Here is a 20,657-nt window from a genome sequence, read left to right on the forward strand (position 1 = left end):
AAAAAATCTCATACCTTGAAAATTTCAATACAATGTTTGTGGAGCTAGCTATCAAAAAAGTATTTTTTTTTAAGAAATTTCAAGACACTAGTACAACAGATGTCCATTATTGGGATCAGTGGTGTTTGTCAAAACCGAATAGAGATTGGAAAACTTAGAAGTTTAATTATTATAAATATTTAAGCCCTCAAAGTGCTCATAATATCACCATACTAATTGCAAGCAGTATATTAAAACTGTATTTTTATTACAATATGTTACAACACGACCGTCTCGTCTAAAAATAGGTATCTCTAACATTGTTGTAATATAAATCTAACTAATGTAATAAGGCACCTGTGACCATTCTCACACCGATATCACTGACAAGTACACCAATATAGGAACAAAAATATATTGCAACTCTCCAAACGCCTATCTAATCTATTGTCGACATTCTCGAATCTCCCTCTCCCCCAAAGGCAACGTCGGTCTAAAATTTTTCTTCACGAACCCCTCAAAGTCGTCACACGGACAACCGTCCTCCCTACAGTACGACTTCAAACTCCTGAACGCCCCCAACTGAAAAAATTTGGTACTAAATTGGTACACAAGACAATCAAAATTTTTGAAATACGCACCTGCTCTTCGGACACTTCGATAGGCTCTTTAAACACGACCCAAATCACACACTCGGAACAAGGGGGGGTTGTCAGGGACCCTTGGTACGTGTAGTAGCCGCTGTCTTCCGGGATGAACAGGCCCGGATTTAGCGGCTCCCCAATTTTGGCCGTTTCTCCTCGGTACTCGATTTTACAAAGCTGGTGGACGATTTTGTCCAGTTCCGGGTTGCATCTTCCGGGCTGTGGAATCCAGTCAGTGTTTAGTGTCACTAATAAAATAAAGTACTTACTTTTAGGAACACTCCGATCACACATAGTCCGTCGGGGTACTTGGCAGCTTCGGCGAACGAGCAGTACTTCGTGGTGTTCCAGTGGACCAAATGCAACTAAAGTTGTCGCTTTATTAACTTAGTTGTGTCTAAATTGAGTTGGTTACCTCTCCGGCGTACTTCTCCCCATTGACCGTATGTTCCGACCCTTGATCGTTATCCTGCCCCCAGTGACAATGGAACTGTTCCAGGACGTACTTGTTGTCCTCCAAAGGACCCCCCGTCAGCTCTACAAAACCCACTATTCTTAACCCATTCCCGACTTCATCCAGGACTCACCGGATCCGTCCCCCCGGACGTGCACCTTCCAGCAGTACCCCGGATTCGTGACGTCCTCGGTGTTCTCCGCGATGTACCTCCACGTCAGCTTCTGGTTGGTGTTGAGGCTTTTCAGGCACACCTGTTGAATGTCCACCGGACTCTGCCGGTCTCCGGCGGCTTCCGGGTAGCACTTAGCCCACGTTTCAGGCCCTGAAAGCACGCAATCCGGTCGTCTTTGTCAACAACAATGCATATTTTACGGAAATTTGGCTGTTTGTTCGTGAAAAATTTACGAGCCTGTTCGACGAATGCCGTGTTCGCGGACCATTATGTCGTGAATTATTCCGTCGCGGTTAGTTGGAGGCGGTTTTGTTCGGTAATTGGCGTTTAAGGGTATTTGGCAAGCGGATTTCATGGGTTCGAAAGCGGGTTTTTTGGAAGGTGTTGGGAAATTGCGATGGCTGCTTAAGTGGTCGGGTTTGAACATAAATTCGGGATTTGAGGAAGATTAAAACTTGAATTTGGTTTGTTTTGTTGTTTGTGGGGTCAAGGACACCATACAGGGGCCAGTTTTTTAAAAATTAGTAATTTATGTTTAACCTTGACGACTATAAAAATTTAGCGCGAATTTTATTACAACGGAAACTGAAGTAAAGAAATTGGGGTCAGACTTGTTACGCAATTTTATACACGCATTTTCATACCTGATTTCATCAGAATTTTATTACGTCTGCGTGTATATTTCATTTTACGAGACGGCAGATTCGACATCCGTAATGTAAACATTTAAATGATGCTCCCAAGTTTATAATTTTAATTAAATTTAATTTAAATTCTCACTTTTATTTGTCTTTTATTGCAAAAAATTAACAATATTTCTGTCTAACGAATTTTTTTAGTGGCAGCGAACTCCCATAAAATCGGGCTTTTAGAGCACTTGATTATAAAAACAAATCAAATCACACAACTATTAAATTTTTAATGGCGAAACTTTTTCCGCTGTAAAATTTTGTAAATATTTATCCCATTAAAATAAGTGATGTGACGGTGGAGGGTTTTATTAACAGATTCCATTTTTCAAGTTTTCAGTTCTTCGATTTTTCTATTTGAGTTTTTCGTTTGTCAATTTTCAATTTTTCGGTTTAGATTTTTGGATTTTATCAATCTTTCGAGTTTTTACATTTTAGAGTTGATTTTTCGATTTTAAAAATATTTCGTCTTTTCGATTTTTAAATTTCTGAATTTTTCAACATTTCAGTTTCTGGATTTTTCAATTTTTCGATATATATTTTATGTATTCAATTTTTTTAATTTTATATTTTCCGACTCTTCAGTTTTTTCCATTTTTCTACTTTTCGACAAGTGTTTTTTTATCGGTATTTTGATTTTTCAATTCTAGATTTTTGAATATTTAAATTTTTTGATTTTCCAATGTTCGGTATCTCGATTTTTCATTTTTTTTTTATTTTTGCACTTTTCAGGTTTTTATTTTTCGATTAATAGATTTTTTACCTTCTGGTTTCTCAAGTTCTCAAATGCACAGCTTTTAAGTTTCCCTAATTTCTCAATTTTTCGATCAAAATTTCGAATATTTCGAAAACCAGTTGTCCTATCGTATTCAGGTTATTTCCCCTGATGGACAAAAAATTGCAAAATTAGAAAATCGAAAAAATTAAAAGTCAATAGCCGTCAAATTTGAAATCACAAAACTTAAAAAAAAATGAGAAACTAGGTAACTGAAAAAGTAAGAACTTGAGAAACTGAAAACTTATGAAACCTAAAAAACTGAAAAATAAAAAAAATCCTAAAGTCAAAAGTTAAAAAGCCCAAAAATTGAATAATGAAAATATTCAATTTTTGATTTTCAGCTTTTCCTAATTTTGTTTCTGCGATCTTTCAGTCAATCCATTTTTCAAATTCCATTTATCAGTTTTTCAATTTTTTTCGATGTCTTAATTTTTGATTTTTAGATTTTTTAAGTTTTACACGTTTCAGTTTATTTTTCGATAAGTTGATTTTTTACTTTAGATCTTTCAGTTTTTCAATTTTTATTTTTTTTTATTTTTCGATTAAAAAATTTGTTTTTTTTTTCAAATTTGCAGTTTTTTAAGTTCTCCAAAATGTGTCATCATCTCCATCAAGAGTTTTTTTTATAAATAATAATTCAAAAATCAGGAAAAAAAAATCGAAAAACTGAAAAATTGATAACTAGCACGAATGAAACACTGAAAAATTCAAGAAAAGAAATTCGAGAAATAGAAAATCGAAAAATTGAAAAATATCAAAATCTTAAAAAAGAATTAATGAAAAATTAAAAACTGAAAAATTGAAAACAACGAAAAATCGAAAAATAGAAAAATCAGTAGCTGAAAAATTTTAAATCACAAAACTTAAAAAAAGTGAGAAACTGAGAAACTGAAAAAGTAAGAAGTTGAGAAATTGAAAAATTCGGAAAACTGGAATACTGAAAAACTAAATAATTAAAAAATCCGAAAATCAAAAATTAAAAAACAAAAATTGAAACAAAATTCAAAATTTAGATTTTCAGTTTTTCCTAATTTTGTATCTTCAATTTTCCTATCATTCCATTATTCAAATTTCATTTATCAGTTTTTAAATTTTTTTCGACGTCGTAATTTTTGATTTTTCGACTTTTTAAGTTTTGCACTTTTCAGTTTATTTTTCGATTAGTTGATTTTTTAATTTTGATCTTTCCATTTTTCAATTTTCGTTTTCAAGTAATTGAGGAAACACAAAATCGAAAAAGAAGGAATGAAAGATTAACAACTGAAAAATTGAAAATAACAAAAAATCAAAACGTCTAAAAGTTGGAAAATATAAAAATAATTCGAAAATCGAAGTCATTGAAAACACCGAAAAATTTAAGAATTGAAATCCGAAAAACTGAAAATTGAAAAATTGGGAAATCGAAAAATGGTTCAAAAATCGGCAAAAATCGAAAAAATTCAAAACTAAAAATCGAAAAATTACATCGAAAACCTAAAGAATTTGAGAAATTGAAAACATAAAAATTGAAAAACTTCAAAATTAAAAATTGAGAGGCGACAAATGGAAAAAATTAAAATATCTAAAAATTGAAAAATCAAAAAATATGAAATTGAGAAAATATAAATAAAAAAAAAAAAAATTGAAAAATCGAAAATCGAAAAATTGAAAAACTGAAAACTTACAAAAATTGAATTCATATTTGAAAAATCTAAAAACTACAAAAACATAAAATTGAAAGAACGAAAGATTGAAAATTGAAAAATTCAGAGAGGAAAATCACAAAATTGAAAACAACAAAAAATCAAAATAAAAAATCGGGAAATTGAAAAATTGCAACAATGAAACATCGAAAATTTAACAACTGAAATTCGAAAAACTAAAAATTGAAAAACCGAGAAATCAAAAAATAGTTCAAAAATCGGAGAAAAATCAAAAAATTGTAAAAATGAAAATTCGAAAAATTACATCGAAAGGCTTAAGAATTTGAGAATTAAAAAGATAAAAATTGCAAAATTAGACATTAAAAATTGAGAGACGAAAAATCGAAAAAATTAAAACATCTAAAATAAGAAATCGAGAAAATATAAACATAAAAAAATTGAAAAATTGAAGAATAGAAATTCCAAAAATTCAAATATTAAAATGTCGAAATACCGAGAAATTGAAGAATCAAAAATGAAAAACCTAAAGATTGTAACATTAAAACATCGAAAAATTGAAAAATCACAAAAATTTAATACGTATTTGAAAAATCTAAAAACTGCAAAATCGTAAAATTGAAAGAACGAAAGATTGATAATAGAAAAATTAAAAACTGAGAGACGAAAATCGCAAAATTGAAATGAATGAAAAATCAAAAAATCTAAAAACTGAAAAATCGAAAAATAATAATTCGAAAATCGGAAACATCGAAAAATCGGAAAATAGAAAAGTTGCAACAAGTCACTCTTATCTTAGCAAGGGTTAGCCCCGCCCACCCACCCTCACTTTCCTTGGAATATATGTTATTTGCCAAAATCACTTTTATCTTAGCAAGTACTAGCCCCGCCCACCCACCCTCTCTTTTCTTAGAGGGTATGTTATTTGCCAAAAAACAGTCTTATCTTATCAAATAATAGACGAAAAATCGAGAAAATTAAAATATTTAAAAATTGTAAAATCGAAAAATATAAAATAGAGAAAATATAAATCGAAAAATAAGAAATCAAGAAAATATGAATTGAAAAAAATTGGAGAATTTGAAAAATCGATAAACTACATCGAAACGCTTGAGAATTTGACAAATTGAAAATACTTATAAAAATTGAAAAACTTATAAAAGGCGAAAAAGGGAAAAAATTAAAATATCTATTGTAAAAATTGAAGAATCGAAAAATATGAAATCCACGATCTATAAATCGAAAAATAAGAAATCAAGAAAATATAAATTGAAAAAATTGAAAAATTGAAGAATCGAAAATCGAAAAATTGAAAAACTGAAAAATTAAATACTTGTTGAAAAATTGTCGAAAAAGCGAGAATTTGAAGAATCAAAAATGAAAAACCTAAAGATGGTAACATTGAAACATCGAAAAATTGCAAAATCGTAAAATTCAAAAAACGAAAGATTGATAAATTAAAAATTAAAAATTGAGACACGAAAATCGCAAAATTAAAACAACGAAAAATCAAAATATCTAAAAATTGAAACAACGAAAAATAATTCGAAAATCAAAAAGCGGATCAAAAAGTTGTAAAAAAATTACAACTATGAAACATCGAAAAGTTTAAGAACTGAAATTCGAAAAATTGAAAATCGAAAAACTGAAAAATAGTTCAAAAATCGGAGAAATATCAAAAAATGAAAAATTGAAAAATCGAAAAATTACATCGAGAAACTTAAGAATTTGAGAAATTAAAAATATAAAAATTGAAAAAATTAAAATATCTAGAAATTGTAAAATAGAGAAAATATAAAACGAAAAATAAGAATATATAAATATAATTTGAAAAAAAAAATTAAAAATTGAAGAATCGAAAATCGAAAAATTGAAAAATTAAATAGTCGAAAAATTTAAAAGTCGAAATACAGAGAAATTGAAAAATCAAAAATGAATAACCTAAAAATTGTAACATTGAAACATCGAAAAATTAAAAAATTACGAAAGTTGAATAGGTACATGTTTGAAAAATCTAAAAACTGCAAAATCGTAAAATTGAGAGAACCCAAATTCAAAATACTTATCTAAAAATTGAAAAATCGAAAAATAATTCGAAAATCGAAAACATCGAAAAATAGAAAAGTTGCCACACCACAATGAAATATCGAAAAGTTTAAAAACTGAAATTCGAAACCCCGATAAACTGAAAAACTGAAAAATTAAAAAGTCGTAACACCGAGAAATTGAAGAAAGACTGTAACATTGAAACATCGAAAAACTGGAAAATTAGAAAAGTCTACCACATTTGAAAAATCAAAATATTGTAAAATTGAAGAAACGGAAAATGGAAAAATCAAAAATTAAAATATGAGAAACGAAACATCGCAACGTTGAAAAATCAAAAAGATGAACATTTTAAATACGTATTTAAAAATTGAGAAATTGCAAATCGAAAAATTAAAAGACCATAAAAATTAAAATATTCAAATTTTCTAAAAACTGAAAAATTAAAAACTGATTGCTGTCAACCTTTTACAATAGTAAATGTTACTTAAATTTTAAAAAATTACGTACTCTTCCACTTCTAGTTTATGGTAACTGGTTAATCAAAATTTTTTATGACCCTTCTAAAAGCTGATCATCTTACAATTATCGGAATATGTGTTATTAAATTTTTTTTAAATGTATACGATGACTCAAAAAATTAATAAATTGCCCATCCCATTCTCCTGAAAATTTGAGGATACAGTACTGTCATTTAGGGTCCATTTATAAACTTATTACTCCTTTTAGTTTCACAGAAACAAAAATAATTTTCCGGTTATAAATACAATAATCAGCAATAAAAATTTATGTAAATATCAGCCCACATATGTAATTAGCGCTCAGGCACTGCTTACCGGTACGTACAAGTACCAACCAGAGTTTTATTTTTATTGTTATTATTTGTAATTATCGTCATTGGAGCGTTTCAGACTGGTATTCAGGCAAGCCTATTATCACAATATATTGGGTAATGTAGCGATAAGAGTGAAAATTTATGATTGTTTATAATATCTCCAATAAAAGAATCCCTTTATTGACGACAGATTGTTTTGTAGTCAAGAGCGGTATGTTAATGTTTTATGGTTGTTGCGTTGGTTCCAAAGCGGTGTCTTTGCGGTTTTACCGATAACAAATGGAAGTGGAATCATGTGGTTTGCGGGAAGTCCGTTAACGATTATCACAAAGAGTGGCTGGACTGACTACAGACAAAAATTGTAATCCATGTACATATTTCTTATGTAAATAACAACAGTGTTTCAAAACACGGAAATTAACAATTCAAATAAATCGGACTTGGCGTCAGACCCTCGAACTTTATGAACCCGACGAATAATGACTTCATTTACTCTTTCCGCTCGAGTACCACGCCAAAACATCGGCTTTAACAGCCCAGAACTGAGAATGACATGTCTAGACTACGTGTGAATCCCGTGAATACATGGTAATTATCGGGAATTAAACAAACAATAAAACCCCCCGCTAATTAGAAAAAGCGACACGAAAAATTAACTCCTCTTTAATAAATTACGTTGTTGACTTAAGCAATTTGGCCAATTCCACCTATTTATAATTAATTTATGACGACCAGATTGCTTAACAATGCATTTCCGTCATGAATATGCCAACGATTATTAAGCTATTGTTTCTCGCAGTCCAGACCCTAAAAAGACCCAGACTTCTGAGAATGCATCGCCGCTCAATCATGCTAATGTGTTTTTCCTGCCGGTAATTTGCCTAAAATATTGCTTTGTTTTGGTGGAGACGTAACGCTTACGTAAGACTTGGTTGAAAGGAAATCGTGCCGGAAAGTGGCCCGGTTACTCAATAAAATTTTGCAACAATTCTGCATCCGTGAGAAAAATGAAAAATTAATTTTAGTAAATACGTATAATTTTGAAAATTTGCGCTTGGGTGTCATTAGGTAGCCGGTGCGTGAAAGCCATACACAGTCATTATTCGGTGATTACTACGTGCACTTCCTCCGAGAACAATCCAGAAATACAACAAAAGGTTATCTCTAAAAATATTGCGCTTGTTGGGGGTCGGGATAAAATTAGTAAGTCTTAACATCGTACAATGTAGCGGACTGGACGTCTTGAAGCTAGGTTTTCTTACCGTTGAACTGTGAATAACCCCAATCGACTGCCATTCTGAAAAAAAAAAAACACATTAATAGTGATAGCAACTAAGATAAATGGAGTTGTTTGATCTTGACCTTTCCGGCACGATTTCACTTGTGCGAAATTTCACTAAGCGATTGTGGCTTAATTATTAGGTTTTGAGAAACATTAAGTCAAGGTTAGTTTCGGTATAGTAGGTTATTACTAATAGTGCAGTTTGATAATCATAAATGGGAGAGGTATTAGTAAGACGTAACACGGTTTTCGAACATTCATTAATTCTGACGGTAATTATAACAAAAATTGTCTAATTGTGGGTCGCGTGACCAAGGCAGTTGCATGAAATTAATTACATAGCTGTCATTAGTTATTAATGTAGGACTTGGAACTTGGGGACAACAATAAAAACAAAAGTGAGTGAATAAATGGAGATCCGATTTTAGATAAAGAGTTTCATTTATCGAAGTTCTGCCTTGTTTTTATAACGAGCAATCACCAACACCAAGGTCATATTTCGTTACACTGGTACCTGGAGTGCCCTAATCCCTCGCCTTACTACTACTACTTTGGGTAAATTTTAGCTATCTCTTTTGATTTTGTGACGTTGTTTTTATATTAAACGCAAAAGAAATCATTATTATTAATATTTTTATCATAAATTATGAACCAATTAATTTAGATAATTATGTTTTTGAGTTCACTTTTATCTTCAGCGGAATAATACGATAAGTGCTCGAACTGTTTTCAATAATAAAATTCAAGCACTACTACAAGTTTTAAAATTCTAAAGCGCGGAAGTTTAAAAAAAAACATTTAAATCTTAAATGACCCGGTTTTTAAACACAATACCAAAATTACTCAACCTTCGTATAATACATTAAAAATACATTAGTTATTATTTCTCAACATTAAGTAAAAAACTGGTGGAAAGTTATTCCGATGGGACTTCCCTCGCCTCTGAAGTACAGTCCAACAAATATTGCTTCTGTGAAAAATTTGAAAATTTGATTTTGAGTGATAAATTCAATGGAGTAAAAACAATATAGATGCTATTAGTCACAGTGTATTTGAAAATAAGAAGGTTTGAAGTTGAGAGCTCCGAATAGGTTTAATATTCGTAAAAAAAGACAGTTGGGACCCCCGAGAAGGTTTCACATTATTAAAAAAAAGATATTTGGGGTCCCCGAGAAGTTTGACATTTTTAAAAGAGACAGTTGAGACCCCCGGGAAGGTTTCACATTAAAAAAATATTTGGGTCCCCGAGAAGATTTTACATTTTTAAAAGAGTACAATTAGGACCCCCGAGAAGGTTTCACATTCTTAAAAAAATACATTTGGGTCCTTCGGGAAGGTTTTATGTTTTTAAAAAAGACAGTTGGGACTCCTGAGAAGTTTTTATATTTTTAAAAAAGACATTTGGCGCCCCGAGAAGGTTTTATATTAAAAAAAAAAACGGTTGGGACCCCCGAGAAGGTTTCATATTAAAAAAAAAAAAACTGTTGGGACCCCCGAGAAGGTTTCACATTCTACAAAAAGAGCCATTTGGCGTCCCCGAGAAGGTTTTACATTTAAAAAAACCGTTTGGGACCCCGAGAAGGTTTTATATTAAAACAAAAATCAGTTGGGACCCCCGAGAAGGTTTCACATTCTAAAAAAAAAACATTTGGCGCCCCCGAGAAGGTTTTACATAAAAAAAAAACCGGTTGGGACCCCCGAGAAGGTTTCACATTCTGCCAAAAAAAAACATTTGGCGCCCCCGAGAAGGTTTCATATTCTTAAAAAAAATACATTTGGGGCCTCCGGGAAGGTTTTACATTAAAACAAAAACCGGTTGGGACCCCCGAGAAGGTTTTATATTTTTAAAAAAGACATTTGGCGCTCCGAGGTTTTACATTAACAAAAAAGAGGTTGGGACTCCCGAGAAGGTTTCATATTTTTAAAAAAAGACAGTTGGGACCCCCGAGAAGGTTTCACATTCTACAAAAAAAAACATTTGGCGTTCCAGAGAAGGTTTCATATTCTTAAAAAAATACATTTGGGGCCTCCGAGAAGGTTTTACATTTAACAAAACCGTTTGGGACCCCGAGAAGGTTTTATATTAAAACAAAAAACTGTTGGGACCCCCGAGAAGGTCTCACATTCTAAAAAAAAAAACATTTGGCACCCCCGAGAAGGTTTCATATTCTTAAAAAATACATTTGGGGCCTCCGAGAAGGTTTTACATTTAACAAAACAGTTTGGGACCCCGAGAAGGTTTTATATTAAAACAAAAAACAGTTGGGACCCCCGAGAAGGTTTCACATTCTAAGAAAAAAAACATTTGGCACCCCCGAGAAGGTTTCATATTCTTAAAAAAATACATTTGGGGCCTCCGAGAAGGTTTTACATTTAACAAAACCGTTTGGGACCCCGAGAAGGTTTTATATTAAAACAAAAAACAGTTGGGACCCCCGAGAAGGTTTCACATTCTAAAAAGAAACCATTTGGCGCCCCCGAGAAGTTTTTACATTAAAAAAAAAACAGTTGGGACCCCCGAGAAGGTTTCATATTAAAAAAAAAATATTTAGCGTCTCCGAGAAAGTTTTATATTTTTAAAAAGACAGTTGGCGCCCCCGGGAAGGTTTCACATTAAAAACAATATTTGGGTCCCCGAGAAGATTTTACATTTTTAAAAGAGTACAATTAGGACCCCCGAGAAGGTTTTACATTCTTAAAAAAATACGTTTAGGGCCTTTGGGAAGTTTTTACATTTTTAAAAAGGACAGTTGGGACTCCCGAGCAGGTTTTATATTTTTGAAAAAGACATTTGGCGCCCCGAGAAGGTTTTACATTTAAAAAAAAAGAGGTTGGGACCCCCGAGAAGGTTTCACATTCTACAAAAAAAAACCATTTGGCGTCCCCGAGAGGGTTTTATATTTTTAAAAAAACATTTGGCGTTCCCGAGAAGGTTTCATATTCGTAAAAAACTACATTTGGGGCCTCCGGGAAAGTTTTACATTAAAAAAAATACATTTAGGGCTCCCGAGAAGGTTTCATATTCTAAAAAAAAAACATTTAAATGGTAAAAATGGTATATTTTTGCAAGGAAATATGGATTTTGCAAATATGGGGTGGAACCTAATTGTAAAATCGATATTTCCTTATACAAATTTTCAATTTTAAATATGTGTTAAGTTTCATATTGTGAAAAGAAGTCTACACATAGTAAATAAAACAAAAAGACAAAATTGTGATGATTTTTTTTTCCACAGTGAATCAAAAGGGCGAAGTTTAACTGCAAATTACTTATTTCTTTCCAATAAATTAGAAACATGTTATTGAGTATCGCGTTATTCAAAGAATACTATGTATATTAAGAAAAAAAAAGGCACAATGTTAACCCCGCCCACCCACCCCATCTCAATTATGGTGCTTTTTTATTCTTAGAAATTTAAAACATGTTTAAAATGGTAAATTTTTGTAAGAAAATATGGATTTTGCAATTAAGCTCCGCCCCTAGGTGTGCCAACGAATGAAAACTTCATTACTATTTGGATCAGGGCAGGTATGGGTGGGGCTTGATCTTTGGCTTTAATTTTTTCTTAATATATACAGTATTCTTTGAATAACATGATACTCAAAAACATGTCCCACATGGTAATTTCTTGTAGAGAACTAATAACGATTTTGTAATTAACTCCGCCCCTCGGCTTACGACGAATTAAAAAAAATCATCAAAATTGAGACAAGGTGGGTGGGCGGGACTTATATTTGGGTTTTTTTCTTACTATACATGGCCATCTTTTCACAACAAAAAACTTATAACATGATTGAAATGGTACATTTTTGCAAGAAAATATGGATTTTGTACTTATGGGGCGGTTCTCCAATGCAAAATTGACATTTCTTAATACAAATTTTCAATTTTAAACATTTTTTAAGTTTCACGTTGTCAAAAAAAGTCTACACATACATATAAAACCAAAAGACAAAATGTAAGCCCGCCCACCCGCCCTGTCTCAATTGTGATGATTTTTTTTATTCGGCATGAACCAGAGGGGCGGAGCTTAACTGCAAAATACTTATTTCTTTACAAGAAATTACAAACATGTTTTTGAGTGTCGCGTTGTTCAAAGAATACTATGTATATTAAAAAAAAAAGGCAAAATATAAACCCCGCCCACCCACCCCATCTCAATTGTAACGATTTTTTTTATTCCTAGAAATTTAAAACGTTTAAAATGGTAAATTTTTGTAAGAAAGTATGGATTTTGCACTTAGGCTCCGCCCCTAGGTGTGCCAACGAATGAAAACTTCATTACTATTTAGAACAGGGCAGGTATGGGTGGAGCTTGATCTTTGGGTTTAATTTTTTTTTAATATACATAGTATTCTTTGAATAACATGAAACTCAAAAGCATGTCTTCCTTGGTAATTTCTTTTAAAGAACTAATAACGATTTTGCAATTAAACTCCGCCCCTCGGCTTACCACGAATAAAGAAAAATTACACAGGCCTGCGATGGTTTTCCCCCAACAAAATCAAGTAGTAATTTCGGTAGGCCTTAGATACTCATGTATAAAAAAAAATTGCAAAAATTTCTATCACGTACAGTTTCTGCAAAAAATATTTTTTTCAATTTTGTTCTTAGTACCATAAAAATTAACTTCTAGATTTTGTGGTAATAATATGTATGGATAATGGTGTTGATATTTCATTTGCTGTTTAGCTTAGTAAGACTTATTTGTGTCGACTATGCGCTTACTACCCTGAATTTAAACAAAAATTACTAATGTCTTCTCGGAAATGGGTTAATTCTTCACATAACTTCTGTTACATTTGTAGAAGTTATTTAATCAAAAAACAACAACAAATAATTTCTGAATTTATCGAACAACTATGCGAAAGTTATTTTAAAGTTAATATAAAAAACCAAGACAAAAAATGGGTGCCTCATAAAATGTGTTCATGCACCTCGCAAATGGTCAAAAGGAAAAAAAAATCTTTAAGTTTGCTGACACCAATGATTTGGATGGAGCCACAAAATCATACAGACGATTGTTACTTTTGCTGTTCAAATATAAAAAGATATAATGCGAAAAATGTAACAGCAATAACATATCCTATCGTGAATACAAGAGAAAATGCTTAAATCAGAGCTTTGAAGAAAGAAAAAAAGAAGCTTCTTGATTTATTTGTTTTTTTAAGTCTTGTTTATAACTAATTTAGTTCATTTAATAAATAAATATTCAATTTTATATTTTTTATATTTTATTTTTTCATAAAAATTGTTTGAAAAACTATAAATATTTAGGTCTACATAAAAATAAATCTCGATGTGCTACAAAAAAACTAGAGTTATATTTTAATTCGGCATACATAAATACCTAAAAAAAAACAATATTATTTAAAAGGGAAATTAAAAGTTATATTTCGCAGGCCTGTGTTATCAGAATTGAGACAGGGTGGGTGGGTGGGGTTTATATTTTGTTCGTTTTTTCTTAATATACATGGCCATCTTTTCACAACACAAAACTTAGAACATGGTTAAAATGGTACATTTTTGCACGGAAATATGGATTTTGCAATTATGGCACGGTTGTCCACTGTAAAATTGACATTTCTTAATACAAATTTTCCATTTTAAATATATTTTAAGTTTCATTTGTCAAAAAAAGTCTACACATACATATAAAACCAAAAGACAAAATGTAAGCCCGCCCACCTGCCCAGTCTCAATTGTGATGATTTTTTTTTTATTCGGCATGAACTAAGAGGGCGGAGCTTAACTACAAAATACCTATTTCTTACAAGAAATTTAAAACATGTGTTTGAGTATCGTGCTGTTCAAAGAACACTAAGTATATTAAGAAAAAGAAGCAAAATATTAACCCCGCCCACCCACCCCATTTCAATTCTGATGATTTTTTTTCTGAAAAATTTAAAACAGGTTTAAAATGGTAAATTTTTGTGAGAAAATATGGATTTTGCAATTAGGCTCCGCCCCTAGGTGTGCCAACGAATTAAAACTTCATTACTATTTAGATCAGGGCAGGAATGGGTTGGGCTTGATCTATAGCTTTAATTTTCTCTTAATATACCGACATAGTATTTTTTGAGTAACATGATACTCAAAAACATGTCTTATTTGGTAATTTCTTGCAGAGAACTAATAACGATTTTGGAATTAAACTCCGCCCCTCGGCTTACGACGAATAAAAAAACTCATCAGAATTGAGACAGGGTGGGTGGGCGGGGCTTATATTTTGTTTTTTCCTTAATATACATGGCCATCTTTTCACAACACAAAACTTAGAACATGGTTAAAATGGTACATTTTTGTAAGGAAATATGGATTTTGCAATTATGGGGCTAAATTTATATTTTCTTATACAAATTTTCCACTTTAAACATGTTTTAAATTTCCTGTTGTCAAAAAAAGTCTACACATACATATAAAACAAAAAGACAAAATGTAAGCCCGCCCACCCGCCCCGTCTCAATTGTAATGATTTTTTTTATTTGGCATGAACCAAAGGGGCGGGGCTTAACTGCAAAATACGTATTTCTTTACAAGAAATTAAAAACATGTTTTTGAGTACCGTGGTGTTCAAAGAATACTATGTACCTTAATCAAAAAAGTAAAATATAAACCCCGCCCACCCACCCGATCCCAATTGTGATGGTTTTTTACATGGCCATGTTTTCACAACAAAAAACTTAGAACATGGTTAAAATGGTACATTTTTGCAAGGAAATATGGATTTTGTAATTATGGGGCGGTTCTCCAATGCAAAATTGACATTTTTTAATACAAATTTTCCATTTTAAATATTTTTTAAGATTCATGTTGTCAAAAAAAGTCTACACATACATATAAAACCAAAAAACAAAATGTAAGCCCGCCCACCCGCCCTGTCTCAATTGTGATGATTTTTTTATGCAGCGTGAACCAAGGGGGCGGAGCTTAACTGCCAAATACTTATTTCTCTACAAGAAATTAAAAATTAGGTTTTTAGTTTCGCGTTGTTCAAAGAATACTATGTATATTAAGAAAAAAAGGCAAAATATAAACCCCGCCCACCCACCCGATCTCAATTGTGATAATTTTTTTTTATTTTTAGAAACTTAAAACACGTTTAAAATGGTAAATTTTTGTAAGAAAATGTGGATTTGGCAGTTAGGCTCCGCCCCTAGGTCTGTCAATGAATGAAAAATTCATTACAATTGAGACAGGGTGGGTGGGCGGGGCATATATTTTGCCGTTTTTCTTAATATACATAGTCCTCTTGTCAGAACGAGACACTTAAAACATGTTTAAAATGGTAATTCTTGTAGACAAATATGGATCTTGCAATTAAGCCCCGGCCCTCGATCTGACAACGAATGAAAAATTCATCGCAATTGAGAACGGAGATGGGGGCGGGTATGGGTGGAGCCTAATCTTTGGCTTTAATTTTTTCTTAATATACAAAGTATTCTTTGAACAACGCGATACTCAAAAACATGTTTTTGATTTCTCGTAGAGAAATAAGGATTTTGCAGTTAGTTTGGCCCCCTTGGCTTACGACGAATAGAAAAATCATCACAATAGAGATAGGGTGGGTGGGCGGGGCTACATTTTGCCTTGTTTTTTTTGGGCTATTTTTATTTTTAACCTGTTTTTCATCTACTTTAAGGTATTTATGATTTTAAGCAGACAGGCCAATTTTGACTTTAAAGTTTTTTATTGCTTTTTCATAAAATAAAAAAAGTTAATTTTTGTCGTGAATTTTTTTTTAATGCATTGTTTTAACATTTCACCCTATTTTTACGGTTATTTTTTAAAAAGTTGTGGATTTGTAAAGATTTTGACCATGATTGCAGCGGATCCATGGAGATGGTTACAAAAAAATAAAAAAATTCTTTTCAACGTCAAAATTGGCCTGTTTTCATAAAAAAAAAAAGATAAAGCACGATTTTACTTACCTACTAGTCATTTGCCCCTTTTTTGGTATTCTTTGAAATTGCAAAAACCGAATGCTGCGAAATCACGAAAATATTTTAAAATAGTTTTATGTCCTTTTCTCTAAGCTGCGGACACAAAATCAACCAAATTTCATTTTCTTTTAACCGCTGATGCTTGTAATCTAAACGTCTAAAAGTCGAATTCGCTCTAAAAATAAACAGAGGTTATCATAAAACGAAAATCCCGAAATCTAATTTTATGAAGTAATTTTTTCAAGTCAAAATAACCTTCCAAAACCGAAAATAATAAAGGAAGCAAAAAAATTCGCTTAACGTGACAACTAAAAACTGAAACGCCATTTAAAAATAATAACCCAGCCGAAAAACCCAGCATGTGTTTTAAAACAATTAAATGCACACAAAACAAGTTATGTCACGGAATAAATTAAACCTAATTACGGAATGCAAATTCCCACATCTACAAAACGCGCGTTTTAATTAATCGCAATTATTAAAGCTAGTAAATTATTTGCACTCGCGTGGGCTAATCACAACAACACACTCAACTTCGACCTTCTTTTCCAAAAAATCAGATAACACTCACCTCGCAAAATTAGAAAAAAAAATGCAAAATCAAGCCAGCACAACAGGTGGGTTTCGTCTACTCCGAATGGAACCGGTTCGAAACTATTCAGTAGTAAATCCCAATAAAGCATGGTATGGGCAAGTCCCCACCCATAAAACTACCTAGAAAAGCCCGCCGGGGGAACACGTTTCGGATTCTCCATCATCTCACCGTAATAATAACTGCGACGTCACGTGTTCGCTCCAGTTTTCAGAGAATATTTGAATTTGAAAAAATTAAATGATATAATGTTCGAAATTCAAACTTATTACATTACAAGGTTTTCAAGAACACATGTTACATAACTAATAGATGTTTTTTAATTTTGATCTACAGACTTGAAGAAAAGTCGGTAGCGACGAAATAATTATGCAATAATAGGTAAACGTTAATCCAAAATCAACATGAAACGTAATTCTCGCATTCAGAAGAACCTTGGATATTGTAAATATTAAATTGTCTCAGTTAAGAAAAAATACATTTACTAATTGTGTGTGTCGGGAAGAAAAATTCAAAGATTTTTGACCTTATTCTTGTATTTTTAATTGTCATGACAGGCTATGTTTAGTTTAATCCACAGGAAAACGCAACACTTATATTTAGAAAAATTTTAAGTTCTGTAAATATTGAAAAGATATTGTATTTAATTCTAATTTATACATGATCTTGTGCAAAGCTATGGAAAAGTAGACGATTTTCTATTCCGTTCTGAAACGTATCGTAGCCAAAAAAAAAAAATAATATGACACTAGAAATATAAAATATCATTTTGTTTTCAATTTTGTTTTAAATTTAGTATCCAACAGACATAAGAAATTCTTTATGCCAAGAAAATATTGTAATTAATTAGTATATTTAATTGAAAAATTTATAGAACAAAAATAAGGTCAAACATTTTCAATAAATTTCAAACTGATTAAAATTTAATTACAGAATCCCAATTCTCCATCTGTCAAACTCGGATTTTAATTACCCACAATTAAACTCTGTCAAGCCATTCACACCCAAAACTAACCTTTGACTTTTCCAAAAAAAAAAAAAATCAAGCCGACTCACCTTTCCAAAATCGAAAAAAAAAAATCACCAAATCAAACCAACACAACAGGTGTGTATCGTCAACTCCGAATGGAACCGGCTCGGAACTACTCAGCAGTAAATCCCAATAAAGCGTGCCACACAATATCGGCCGGTCCCCCACCCGCAGAAGGCAAAACTACCAAGAAAAGCCCACCGGTCTAGCACTCCTCAATTTATCCATCATTTTACCATAACTGCGACACCACGTGTCCGCTCCACTGAACCCATCAAACCCACACAACCTGATCGATTGTCTTGCATGAGGGACTTCGAATGGTGCTTCCTCGTGTGTGATCCCATCCTTGACCTATTTTCGCAATTCCCAATTCCTGGATGCGTGCAGCTATATCGGTCCTCAAAACAATTATTTTATATAAATTTATTTCGGGACCGGCGGCGGCGGCGGATCGATGGGTCGGTCGCCTTACGGCTAATTGTTTTGATATGGTTTAATTGGCGATCGATTTCTGGGTTTCGGGGGGCGTTGTGTGGTAAATGTTGGCACTTCCTTTGACACTGTGGTAATGTTTGTGTTGTTCTAATTTTGGGTCCTGGAAAGGTCGGGGGTTAAGTATCAGCGAACCTTGTCAAGGTTTATTTTTTTGTTGTTCGTATTGTTTTTTTTATTTATCTCACCTCCGTGTTTTAATCCGTCATCATTCATTATTTATAAGCCTTCACGGAGGTAATTACTTTTTGAATTTCCTTTTGTGTGGATATGTTAAGTGGATATCTGAATAGGCCATCAATTTCAGGCACTGACATGTTAAAACACATCCTAGATTATCATAGCCATTTCGCGGAGAAATATGAAATCTGTTTAAGTCTCACGTGGAATAAACAGCACAGATACGTCTTATCTACGTCTATCTTGATTTTTCCAAAATGGATTGACATAACACTAAAAACTGAAATCAAAAACACATGAAAAAATGTTATCGGGACATAAAATGGTAATTACTGTTCGCACTTATACTCACATCAAGATCGCCACTGACGTAAAGCTTTAAAATAGTTTTTGCAAAAATAGCTACAATGATTTGTATTTTAAAAGCAAGTGAAGAAAAAATAAACAAAATAGAACAAAAGTGAAGTGTGTTCAAAATTGAGGAAATATAGATTAGACGATATTTTTCTACTCGAAAAAATGTAGATGTTTTTGAAAAAAAGTGTATTCTAAATTAGTATCTCAAAATCGCTTCATGAATTTTATCTTCACCTGTCTCTATAATTTACAGCACTGATTAATTAGTTTTGTATGATTTGAAGCAGTAAATCAGGCAAAAAAATCTTGGTGACGTGAGTGAATGTCAAAAATGCATTAAAATGACAAAACGAAGGAATTAATTCCATTTGAGTAAACGCCGCGGCTTCCAGAATTAATGATTCAGTGTTAATTAACAGATTAATCTCAGTGACATGTGCTCCAACAAAAAAGATAAGACTGTCAATTAACACGAATATCGATGACATCAGGTATTTAAGTGTCGACAAAATATGGTTCATTTTTCGAAAACGATTGTCTGTTTTTTTTCTGCTTTTTATATATAATTCTTATCAACGAAAAAATCGAAGGAGCAGTTTATAGAATGTTTCAACTGAGATTTTATAATTTTTCGTTTTTATAGTTTTGGAAATTTCGTTCTACCCTATAAAATTGTATTGACAATAACGAGACGGACAGTAGTACAATGGTAAGAAAAATTTATGGCTCACACCAATTCAGCCGAATTTGTAGGACAACATTTAGCAGGTAGTTGTAATGATAAAATAATGGTCATTTTCGAACTTGGTTTATTCTGCTTTCTAACATCTGGGGATTTCCGGCACGCGACAATTTTAAGTTGTAAATATCTCTTACTATTGTACTACTGTGCGTTCGATATTGGAAATAAAATTTTATAGGGTAAAAGGAAATTTCCAAAACTATACAATTCTTCAATTTTTAACTTTTTGAATTTTTTTAGATTTTTTAATTTTTCGTTTCCTCAATTTTTCAAATTCTTGATTTGTATTTTTCATTTTTCGATTTTTTAATTTTCATTTTCTCGATATTTTAATTTTCATTTTTCCAATTTTTTAATTTTCATTTTGTCGATTTTATATTACAATTTTTCGTTTTTAATTTCCTTTATTTCATTAAAAGTCTGTTTCGTTTTTATCATTTTTCGTTTTTTAATTCTACGATTTTTCAATTTTTAAATTTTTGAATTTTGCAATTTTTGCATTTCTTAATTATCCGATTTTCCGATTTTCTGAATTTTCGATTTTCCAATTTTTCGTTTCCTCAATTTTTTAAATTCTTGATTTTAATTTTACATTTTCTCGATTTTTTAATTTTCACTTTCTCGATTTTTAAATTTTAATTTTCTCGATTTTTTAATATCAAAATTTTTCGTTTTTAATTTCCTATATTTTGTGTTTAGATTTTATAATTTTTCATCTTTGTTTTGTTCTTCGATTTTCCTATTTTTAAATTTTTCAATTTTGGAATTTTTGGATTTCTTAATTATCCGATTTTC

At 31.7% G+C, this 20,657-nt stretch overlaps 1 protein-coding gene across 4 annotated transcripts; it reads right to left on the minus strand.

Moving 5' to 3' along the window:
- Positions 1 to 212: 212 nt before the first annotated feature.
- Positions 213 to 18,225, minus strand: LOC135131437 (carbonic anhydrase 2-like). 4 transcript variants are annotated; one of them, XM_064059192.1, is made up of 7 exons: positions 18,115 to 18,225; positions 8,503 to 8,537; positions 1,211 to 1,402; positions 1,039 to 1,160; positions 893 to 988; positions 621 to 842; positions 213 to 561 (listed from the first exon to the last, which is right to left on the minus strand). In XM_064059192.1, the coding sequence occupies exons 2-7, from the start codon at positions 8,534 to 8,536 to the stop codon at positions 424 to 426; spliced, it is 804 nt and encodes a 267-aa protein (XP_063915262.1). In that variant the 5' UTR covers position 8,537; positions 18,115 to 18,225; the 3' UTR covers positions 213 to 423. The 4 variants fall into 4 exon arrangements, with proteins under 4 accessions (XP_063915262.1, XP_063915260.1, XP_063915263.1 ...); XM_064059190.1 differs by lacking the exon at positions 18,115 to 18,225 and adding an exon at positions 17,038 to 17,164 and having other exon boundaries at positions 8,463 to 8,537; XM_064059193.1 differs by lacking the exon at positions 18,115 to 18,225 and adding an exon at positions 17,038 to 17,115.
- Positions 18,226 to 20,657: the final 2,432 nt, after the last annotated feature.

Source organism: Zophobas morio, unplaced genomic scaffold (assembly GCF_036711695.1).
Source record: "Zophobas morio isolate AGI-343-1 ecotype UQ-CSIRO unplaced genomic scaffold, CSIRO_AGI_Zmor_V1 ptg000020l, whole genome shotgun sequence".
In the NCBI taxonomy this organism is placed as follows: domain Eukaryota; kingdom Metazoa; phylum Arthropoda; class Insecta; order Coleoptera; family Tenebrionidae; genus Zophobas; species Zophobas morio.